An 11054-nucleotide genomic window follows, 5' to 3' on the forward strand; every position below is an offset into this window, starting at 1 on the left:
GGGTTTGGCTTCAGATCTTCTTGGTGGAAAATATTTCTTACTAATTTGTTTAAAATGTAGTTGAGGTACTATTGTAGTTGTGATTCATTTGATTTTCGAGTTTTGCTGGAATTTGATCGAAAGATATTAAATTTCCCTTTAAGAATATGAGGAGGGGAAGGAGGTTCTGGTTCAGAAATATTATAACAGTAGACCTAAAGATTGACAAAGTTCTACACGAAGCTTGAATTGCCATAAAAGATGGAGAAGAAAATTTCAAGTCAATCCAAAAAATGCAGGGAAGAAGGGATAATAAAAGGGAAAAACGATAATTTTTATTTTCTAAAGGATTTTAGTGTTTCTCTAAGAAAATGCTAACACCAAAAATAAATAAATTTGATGTCTTCGATCGGAGAGAAGAGTTTGACGAGAATGCCGTATGTATCCTAAGGAAGAGGATGACTAAGAAGAATTATGGAAAAATCTTTTTTTTGTTGGCCTTTTTTTTTTTTTTTTTAATTTCTGACATGTCTCTTATTTTTTGCCGATTTGTAATTTTTTTAATTGGTTTGACATGCCATGTCGAAAGAGTCCCCAGAAAGTGAGATGCACGCACTTGTATTGGTCTGAAAATGTCAAATTTGTATTCAATAGGAACATTGTTTATATACTTTAAGTGTCTAATATGTAATCGTTTTAGTTGAGGTGTCTAAGTGAAATTTGGTGCAACTTTAAGGAGCTACGTATGTATTTAGCCTTAAATTTTCACAAAGTCTTTTAGTCTAAATAAGGAAAAAATTATATAGCTATTCTAGGAGCCTAAGGGCCGATATATAAGAGCCCAAGGACCAACTTAAAGATCGTAAGTGCCGATGCATAAGAGCCTAAAGGCCAACTTCGAAAGGCTTAAGGGCCAAAAACATATTAGGGTAAAAATCACTGTATACCCATCTATAGAAACTCTTTTCTCTCTATGCCTAAATATAAAAATTACACAGAAAATCCTTACATAATTACAGCGTATACCCATTTATTAATATACAAAATCCTAACTATCAATATTTTAGGGGATAATATCCCTTGAATGTAGCCATGATTATTGCACGTGTATGTAAAGAATATTATTAAGATTCACATCTCTCCTAATCAAAACCTATTTCTCTTCTCCACCATATTTCTTTTTTTTTTTTTTCTAGTGTACAAGTTTTATGTAATTCAATAAAACTTCATCATTTATAATGAAAGATATACCAATCATGATTCAACATGGTGGAGTATGGGATAGCGACAACTAATCATACTCCATTCGTTTAAAACTTGGACCAAAATTAAACAACATAAGAGAAGATTATTTATTAAATAAAACTTTTTATTATGGAAACTTAGTCTTTATTTTCTTCTATACAATACAAATTTATACAATAATTAACTAGCCATTGTATACTATTAAAGTATGTTAGTATTCCAATAAAAAATAAAATATATATAATAATATTCCAATAAAATGAATGTATGTTTAGTTTGAATACGATATTCCAAATTCGAATATTATGGAATCTTTCGTTTGAATAATATATTTCAAATTAGAATATTATGGTATGTTTAGTTTGAATATTGTGTTCTTCATTAGAAATATCATGGTACGTTGGTTTGAATATTATATTCTTCATTAGAATATTGCAATTAGGCATGTTTTAATATTGAATTTCAAATTAAAATATTGTGGTATGTTTTGTTTGAATACTATATTCCAAATTAGAATATTGTAATATATTTTATTTGAATATTGTACTTTTATTAAAATATTGTAATATGTTGGTCTGAATATTATATTCTAATATTGTATTTTGATTTGAATATTGTATTCCAAATTAGAATATTTTCACTTTATTTTAGTTATTCTTTTTATTACATGATGGAAGAGAAGAATAAAAAGGATGGAGGAATCCATTGGACGAACAAATGGCGAAGAAGTATTATCTTGTCCATAATAAATCTGCATTAGTGCAATTAAATCTCAGTTCTAAAGTACTCCTTCATCAATTAGTTGATCAACGATACTTTCAATAAAAGACTACTGGACTCATGGAGTCATGGTCAAATCGTCTTACCTAGTCAAGAAGCAAAAATAACCAACGAACTCAAGCTGATGTCGTGTATTAATTGTATATATATTTTTTTCCTTTAATGAAAAATCCTAAAGAATGTGACTAAAATTAATGATGTTTTGGTTTTTAAAATTCTGAATGTTTGTTTTGGGCTAAGGACGTTCAGCATGCCAAGATTTTGTTTGACCGAAGATAGAAGATAGAGAATCAGTTAGAGATAATCTAGTTCCTTGAAAGGTGGAATTTGTTTAATGGCATTTAATGATATTAAAATTTTAAAATGAAATAAACTTTTATAAAGTAGGTATACAGGGTAAAATAAATATTTTAAAAGTATATGGAGTTAACTAATGTTTCTAGTAGGCATACCGCGTAGATTTCTCAACATATTATACGAGGCTCCGTTCTCACTCTACCCGAGTGCAAGGATCATGATATCTCAAAATTCACATCGGATCGATTCAAATTTGGCTCGAGGATTATTGTACCTATCGATAAAGACCTAAAGATTTATTCCCAAGTCCGAGCCAATTCTCGGACCAATCATTCAGGTTATGCAAAAGAATTATTCCGTAAATAAAGACAACATGAAATCCAGCACAAGTCAAAAATGAGATAACAAGTTCCTCGTATATTTCCAAAGGATGATTACAAGGAATACTTAAATAAAGGACACTTGCACAAAAACAAATCTAGGAAATCTAAAACTACTTCGGAGACACATCTTCGGCAGCCGCGTCCTCGAGGGCCTCATCCTCAGGAACTTCATCTTCATCCTCTCCACTCTCAGAGCCACTGGCAAAATCATCATCATCGGAAAGCAGAGCGGCAGCCTCTTCTTCCAAAATCTTCGCCCTTTCGATATTGTTTGAGAGATCGAAGCCACGAGCATGTACCTCCTCAAGGGTTACCCTCCAATATTGACGCCTAGCATGATCAAGTGAATTCGATAACTTAGCTTCTGCTGCAGAAGAGATCTCCTTTGCCCGAGCATAAGCCGCTTCAGCATCGGCTCGATACGAAGACATAATTGCATCAGCATCAGATCTGGCCTTAGCCAACTCAGCAGTAGATTTAGCTTTAAGCTCCTCGATATCACGGCCTCGAGCTAGGCTCTCCTCCTTCACACTTTGAAACTGACGTTCGAGGGAAGCCAACTCTTCTCGAAGAGTTTCTTTCTCAGAGGCGAGATTGTCCATGATTTGCCTCCACCCCAAGGACTCGGCCTCTTTCATTTTAAGCTCCTCCTGAAGCTGCGCCACCAAGTCGGCCTTCTGATAAAACTGCAAAAATTAAAGGTATTAGACGTCAAAACAAGCAAGTTCATAACAGGCCCTCAATGGCTATATTACCTTCTCAACATACTTGGCCCGTCCTTGGCAAGCCTGCATCAATTCAACTCGAAGATCGCTGATCTCCACCTCTTTCTTAACATAGAGGGTTTTAAGATCGTCCCTCTCTTTCGAAATCCTTTTAAGCTCAGCCTCACATCAAGCAAGATCAGTTCGAGACTTGGAAAATGCTTTTTGTGTAGTACCACAGCCTTCATAAAAAAAGGAGGAAAGATGGATTCAAAACAGCAAAAACGTAGGCGTAGGCATCACAAACAGAAAACTCACTTGTTTGTAGAGTCTACGGGCCTCATCAAAAATGAAAGAAGCATCTGGGTCCTAATGGCAACTTATGAAAAGGAGAGTACGAGACAACAAGAGGGTCTGTCAGAGAGGTTGTCATATACAGAGTCTGACGTAGTAGCGGACAACTTTGAATTGAGACTGAAAGCATCAAGCTCAGCAGTTTATGTTTCACCCATTTTTTATGTTATATACGCGGACTTCGTTCCTATATCTCTTCCATTAAGGTAGACAGGTTGGGAATTAATGATTGGATTTATCTATAAAGATTTTGGATTTGTTCATAATGATCAAATTATATCTGGTAAATATTCAATTATTAGTAGGAATATTAATGTATAAATATTTCTATTTAAGAGAACCAGCTAAGCTAGCTGTCCTCTTGTCGGGGGCCAGCATTATTTTTTTATGCATGAAAATAAGAAGACATTTAGCTTTTCGACTCTCTTTCTTTATTTATTTCAGCATGAGTCTAATGATTGGATTAGTCTCTTCGCCAAGTAAAGGGACTGCATTGGACTTGTTCGGGTTATTAATTTTTGTCCCGTTTAAGCTGAAGCATAAGAATGACGGATTTGTGTCCAGCGTGTGATCACAACCTGTACCATATTTCTTTTTCTTGGGGGCCCTGTGTAAGGGCGGACGGGAATGCCAACCCCTCTAAATCAGTCTTCCTCCGCCCGAATCGGAATCAAAGTAGTATCCACCTTCTTCCTTTGCCGGTATCCTAAGATCGATCTCTTGACTAAGTCATTTCACACGTTGCACTGAGAACAAGGGACTGATCCTGTACCGTGAAAGAAGTCTTCCTCCTTGAGAAGGCAGCCTTTCTATCATTTAGTGGATAATTCCTTGCTCCATTCCGCTTAAGGTGGCGCGCCTTAGTCCCATAAGCTTATGCCTATACCTGCTTTCCCTTGAAATATACATAGTAAACCACTTTAAACCGCAGTTAGTCTTGGCCCAACTCTGCCCGGGGGTTGGCCTTTTAAGGCTTATTTCACTTCTTTTTTTCTTTGAATCGCCCCGTTCTTCTGATCTCCTCTTGTCTGCTTTCTTGCTCATGCCAATGCCTAACAAAACAGTTAAGAAATCTGCATGGGATTCTGTACCAAGAACATCGGCTTCTCATGTCGATCTTCCGTTTGGCCAATTGGACAGCGTCATCTTCGTTTAGTTTACTATTCAATGTCTCCCAATCCCTAGTTGTACAGGTACAACCCAGAAGCTTCCTCTTTTATCAATGACTAATAGTACACATTGTATGATTGAAAACTGTCGCTGCATACTACCCGGTGCTTGCAGGTCTGACTGGTGCCTTCTCTCCAACAGCTGCTTCAATCAATGTTAAGTCTGACTACGCCCGCAGCTGACTACTTATTGAAAGACCGAACAGGAAATGAAAATCGTACCACAACAACTGTAAATAAACATTCCCTCCCCGCTCTGACTTTGATCGACTTGCCCGCATAACGTCTTTTTTGAGAGAAGAGGTCAAGGGGATAAATGACTCTCGAAAGTCGTCAATTTTGGCTAAGAACTCAGAAGTCAAGTTTCATTCAAATTAGTTAATAATTAATCGTTTTGACTGACTGTTTTTACGTAAATGATAAGTAGAAAAGTGGTAGGAACTAGAATAAATAGTGCAATAGCAATAAATTCAAGAATATTTACTTCCATAATCTCATCGGTTTTTTACTTCGCAATAACTCGGGATTTAATCCCATAGAGATGATAAATCTTTGGCCTGTAAATTCAATGAATGAATATTACCTCTCGATGATCTTGAATCGGATCAATATCATGAATAACAATATCTGAACTATCAAATCAATTCAAAATTTGAAAATCAAGCAAGGAAAACCCCTTTGAATTTTATTCTTCACGTCCAGGATTACGTCCGGATTCAAGATAATTTTTTTGAAAAAAAGAGAATAGATCATCCATTTTTCTACCGCATATCCTGGTTTGACACCAAGCAATTAAGCTCTTTCTCTAAAAGAAATTTCATAAATACTTTTCTACTAAGAGTTTGTCATTAACCAAAACTTTTTTATATACACAATTAGGTATTGTGAGGAGCCTAATAAGGTCTTTCACTGGAAAGGAAAGCGTCAAAAAATAAGGAAATAAGTTAAGCCGGATTTCTCGTGACTATCCAAGAATTTCAATAATTGAATCGAGGTTTCAAACGGTAAAGCTTATCTGATTTTATGTATTTTAGAATTTTTCTCGAATAAATCATGAATTTTCTAGGATATTATTAAGGATCTCATCGAAAACTTACAGCAGCTTGCCAAACAAAGGCTAAGAGAAAAAAAACCAGAGGTATGACTGCATAATATCTACGATTGGATTCAAAAAAGCATAGGCCTCGGGCAATTTGCCGAAGAAAAAACTACTCGAAAAAAGGGTCGAATTAAGATAGATACCGATCAAATTAAAGGTATTAAGCATAAGGCATTCTCGAAAGATGTCATGTCCTTCATGGCTTGCTTCCACTCTAGATGACCTCATATTCTGAGCGTCTCGGATTTGCCCATCGGAGAACTAGGGGCCAGGAGGTGAATCATCTACATTGATTACCCCAAATGATACACTTGGGGAGTTCTCTTTGTTTTGACAAGGCTCGGGGTTGGACCGTTTGGCCTCACCCTACAAATGGCCTCCTAGGCGATGTGCCTTTTGAACTCCCCTCGGAGATTTCTTCGACTCCGGAATGAGCCACGCCGACCTTCACCGGCTCAACAGACTTCGAAGCACCGGCATTGTTTCTTTGACGGGCTACCAATAGGCAGTCGTCATCTTCTTCTTCCTCCTGATCCCGAATGCGTTGGGCCTTTTCCGTAGATTAGACCGCCGTATCGACCTTGGACCTTCGAGCCACGTTTTTCTTAGGCTTAGGGAGATTTGCAGGCGACTCTCTTTTTCTCTTTCTTTCTTTAGGAGACGTCGGAACTTCTTCTTCATCATCCGGAGCTGGACGCATGGCAACAGCGTCTCCAAGACCTATACAAAACCGAAGTAGATATACCATAAAGAGAAGTACAAGAAAACAAACAAGGGAGCTCACCATGAGTTTTTGCCTCACATCGACCCTTGGCCAAATCTCGCCAGCAACGCTCCGAGTAAGAGGAAGCGGAAGCCAGCTTTCGGACCCAGCCTTCGAGATCCGAGACTCAACCAGGAAACCAAGCAGTGGTTGCACCATCGGAAAGGGGTCAGACCAAGAAAAAGGATGAAGCTGAGAAAAAGAAAAGGAAACAGGATATAAACCTGCTATGTACTTACGTTTCATGTTCTACTCCTCGGGAAACGACATCCAATCAACAGGAATAACGTAAGAGGTCCTGATTCAGACAAAACGACTCATCCACCCTCGGTCTTTGTCCTCGTCGATGCTACAGAAGAGAGATTTTAGGGATCGGTGTTGTAATTTTAGAAAGCCGCCGCGATAAAGTCGAGGGCTATACAACCTGATCATATGGTCGAGGGTAAAAGACATCCCCTCGACCTGGCTCGAAAAGAACCTGATCAGGTAAACGATTCGCCAATATGAGGGGTAAATCTGGCAAAACGTCACTCGGTATCATTGACAAAACTCGAGGATAACTGGATCTATTGGACCCTGAGCCGGAATTACAGGGCCCATCGTGAATAGGTTGGTATATACGCTTAAGTACCCCCGCTTAATATGTAGTGATGTCCTCATCGGAGGAAGGAATCACTACTTCTTTATTATCCCACTTCCAGTCCTCCTTTACTTGCCCAAAGTTCGGCCTTGGTTATCAAACAAACATATCGAGACATGGGCTTGCATCGGCCTGGTGTCGACACAGGTTTCTCAATTTTGAAATCAAATGTTATTTCACATGGCGGAGGGATGCACTCCTCAATACGAGGGGGTATCACCGTTTTGCTCTTGGTCGGTCGAGAAGATGAAGAAGCTTTTTCTTTTTGGGGAACCGGTTTAGAGGTTTTAGCCATCGTGATGCGAAAATTCAAGAAAATGGAGAGTGTTGATAGTGAAGTAAGAGCTAATAGAAGAGAAGGGAAAATTCAGATAAATTGAAACGGCTAATGAGACTTTGAGAACAATATGAGAATAAAATTTGTAAGGTGGTGAAGTTTATCTATTTATAGAGGTCATTTAAGTGTGCTAGGGAAGCCAAAAGGCCGACCATTAGCCGCCTCCAATTAATGACTTTGGGAATCGCACAAAAGGCAACCTTTCAGTCACTTCAGCCATTGATGGCACGATAGTGGCATCAGGATCAAGGCGTCAAATACTAATTCATCGAAGATTATAACGGGCAGCCTATAAATCGAGTTCGAGCAGAGTATCCACTCGATTGCTGAGCCCAAGGGCTACCCGAGTCCGAGAAATTTCCCACTCGGGAACTACAAAAAAGACTAAGGGCTAACTTTATTATAAGTTCGAGCAAATGCTCGCTCGACTACTAAGCCAAAGGGCTACCCGAGTTTGAGAAATTTCTCATTCGGGGACTACAAAAAGGCCTAAGGGCTAACTTTATTTCAAATTCGAGACCTAAGAGTTACTATATTGATCGATTAAAAACCTAAGGGTTTATCCGGTATTTGGACTAGCCATTAAAGTTATACAATTAAGTTTTACAAGTGAAGATAGAATAAAATTCTACACGAGCCAAAGGGGAAACAAAGGGATCCTTTTTATTTCCAAGAGATGGTTACAAAATATAACTATAACACCCACGAAGGGTACTTACACGGGAAAAAAGAAGCAAAAAACAACCTAATCTACTTTTAAGGCCACGTCCTCGAGAGCGTCATCTTCGGGAGCCTCCTTCCCAGGGGCCCCATTTCGATCCTCGGGAATGTCTACGTTCCCGAAGAGATATAGAGCAGAGAGCCCTTGATGAATGTAACTATATTTCCAGCAGTGGGGATTGAGCATTCTGTTGAGATTTTGGGCCATTATCTGTTAAAAAAGAGCAGCAAAAGAAAAAGACCAGACTGGAAGAGATGAAGACGTAGCTTCGCCTTCTATCAAAAGAAAAACCAAAAAGGTTGCTCTATGCACAAACAACGATCCAAGAATGTTCATCCTTGGGATGTTGTTCCGGTGTGGGATGCAAAAGTTAATAGATGATAGTGCCACCTCATCCCACAGAAAGTGAAAGGAATTGAAGTGCCACGCCAGGATTGTAGACATGTGATTTTTGACCCTCCCCAAGATTTTTTATATTTTAGCATGTAAATGTTTAGTTTAGGCCTAATATCGCTTTTTCAATTAGTTTTGACTCTTTTACTTTATTTTATCAAAAAATTACAAAAATATTTTATCTTTTTAGTTGCTTTTAGTTTATTACTTTTCGTAAAACTAAAAAATACAAAAAAATAGTACCTTATTTTTATTTTAATATGATATTTGAAAATACCAAAAAAAAAAGGTTTGTTTTAACGATTAGTCTTATTTTAATACTTATTTTACTTAAGTAGGAATAATTGGTAAATGAGATCGTATTTTTAGCCTTGTTCACGGAGAAAGAATAAAATTTGGGCTCAAACAACCCATTTTTAAGCCTAATTTTCGGACCTAGACAATAATAACCCAAGCCCAATACCCCTAAAATCCTAAAAAGAGACTTAAAAAGGACAACCCTAGAGACCTATAGAGGGACAAGACCTAACGCCTAAGGAGCTAATGCCTAAAACCTAGATCCCTACCAAGAAATCCGTAATACATAATTGGCACCCCCCTACCCGTTCTTCTTCCTCAAGCAGCAACATTTCCACCCAAACCCGCTAGAACAGACCCTCCAACCACCTTATCTCAAAACAACAACCAGCCACACTACCAAGATCAACCACCATCAGCCTCCAACAACACACACAACACGAGCGATCAGATTCCTCACCTCTATCGCCACTCCATCTCCCTACTCCAAAACGAGACCCAAAAACCTCAGAAGACCACCCTTCCAGCGCTGCTCCTTCTTCTTCTAACAACCGAAATCAGCGACTGTCACGACCCAATTCCATAACAGGTCATGATGGCACCCAACGCCATAACTGGGCAAGCCAACGCGGAAAATATTAACTAAACTTTCAGCACCTTTACCCCAAAATAGTTGAAATAATTCTTTAAGTTGGAAATAACTCAAAAACGATGAATAAAATCATGATAATCATACAACCCCAAAATAATACTGTCTACTAATGTGTGTGCCAAGACCTGGTGTCACAAGCAGTGGGCAACTAGTAGAATATACAACAAAAGCACACTATCCTACTGTCTGAAACAGAATAGACAGTATAAATACATAAGAAAGACTTCTTCAAGCTACTGAACGGCACAGAAGGGAAGCAACTCACCGTAGAAGTCTCGAATCTGCTCAGAGATGCACACCAGACCGATAGCCAGATGTATCTGCCTCAGACCCTGTACAATTAAGTACAGAAGTGTAGTATGAGTACATAAACAATATGTACCCAGTAAGTATACCGTCTAATCTCGAAGAAGTAGAGACAAGAGGTCGACTTGATACCTAATAGGGTCAAATAATGTGATAAGAGTTCATAATAAGCATGGATTTCACATGTTATTAACATTTAATAATCATGGAATAACGGTTCTTTCCCAAGTATTTTCATGGATATTCACATATAGTTCAAGCAGATATGAAATTCAGTCCTCAGAGAAATTTGCTAAGAAAAACATGCACAAGTAACACCGTTGGACGTACGGCCCGATCCAACATAAAAGTAAATTATGCACTGCCGAGGGTCGAACTGCTCGAACCATAGATGCATCTATTACCCCGCTCGTGAATCACCCGTGCGACGCGGTCACATATAAATAAGCTCATCAACAAGCAACGATAATATATATTTGAGGAGTAGTTATACGCAGAAATACCATATATTCTCTTTTAAAAGGCCAAACAGGATAAAGTTCATTCACTAGTCTCATTCTTCTTAATCAAAATAGTTCATACGAATCCGAATTTATCATCACGTTACGAGAATATCACGTAGAGCATGCTTATGGGTCCTAGACTACCCGGACTTAACATAGTAGTCGCTACGCACGAACTATCGTCACCTAGTACGTACGTAGCCCCCGCATATAATGGCAATTAATTCAATTATTGTACCTATGGGGATAATTCTCTCTTACAAGGTTAGAAAGGAGACTCACCTCGCTCCAAAGTGCACTTCCAATACCAAGAACAAGTCCAAGCCCTCAATTCGGAGCCGAACGATCCCAAACTAGTTAAACGAAGTAAGAACTAGTCAATATAGACTCACAAGATTGAATTCTGGCTATTTAAGAAATTTTTCAACCATT

At 38.2% G+C, this 11054-nt stretch overlaps 1 protein-coding gene across 1 annotated transcript; it reads right to left on the reverse strand.

The window, feature by feature from the left end:
• Window positions 1-2794: 2794 nt before the first annotated feature.
• LOC109208087 lies at window positions 2795-7314 on the reverse strand. Its single transcript, XM_019371109.1, has 7 exons — window positions 7198-7314; window positions 6836-6965; window positions 6591-6730; window positions 6376-6539; window positions 5495-5543; window positions 3440-3571; window positions 2795-3370 (listed from the first exon to the last, which is right to left on the reverse strand). The coding sequence occupies exons 1-7, from the start codon at window positions 7312-7314 to the stop codon at window positions 2795-2797; spliced, it is 1308 nt and encodes a 435-aa protein (XP_019226654.1).
• Window positions 7315-11054: the final 3740 nt, after the last annotated feature.

Source organism: Nicotiana attenuata, unplaced genomic scaffold (genome assembly GCF_001879085.1).
Source record: "Nicotiana attenuata strain UT unplaced genomic scaffold, NIATTr2, whole genome shotgun sequence".
NCBI lineage: Eukaryota > Viridiplantae > Streptophyta > Magnoliopsida > Solanales > Solanaceae > Nicotiana > Nicotiana attenuata.

Bases quoted from the DNA above. Each gene is read 5' to 3' on its own strand.
- LOC109208087 (XM_019371109.1), bottom strand. From the start codon at position 7,314: ATGATACCGAGTGACGTTTTGCCAGATTTACCCCTCATATTGGCGAAT. The intron at 6,540-6,590 runs GTCGATACGGCG...ATTCGGGATCAG, and splicing joins ACGTGGCTCGAAGGTCCAAG to GAGGAAGAAGAAGATGACGA. The intron at 3,572-5,494 runs GTAATATTCATT...GCTTGATGTGAG, and splicing joins CGATTCAAGATCATCGAGAG to GCTGAGCTTAAAAGGATTTC.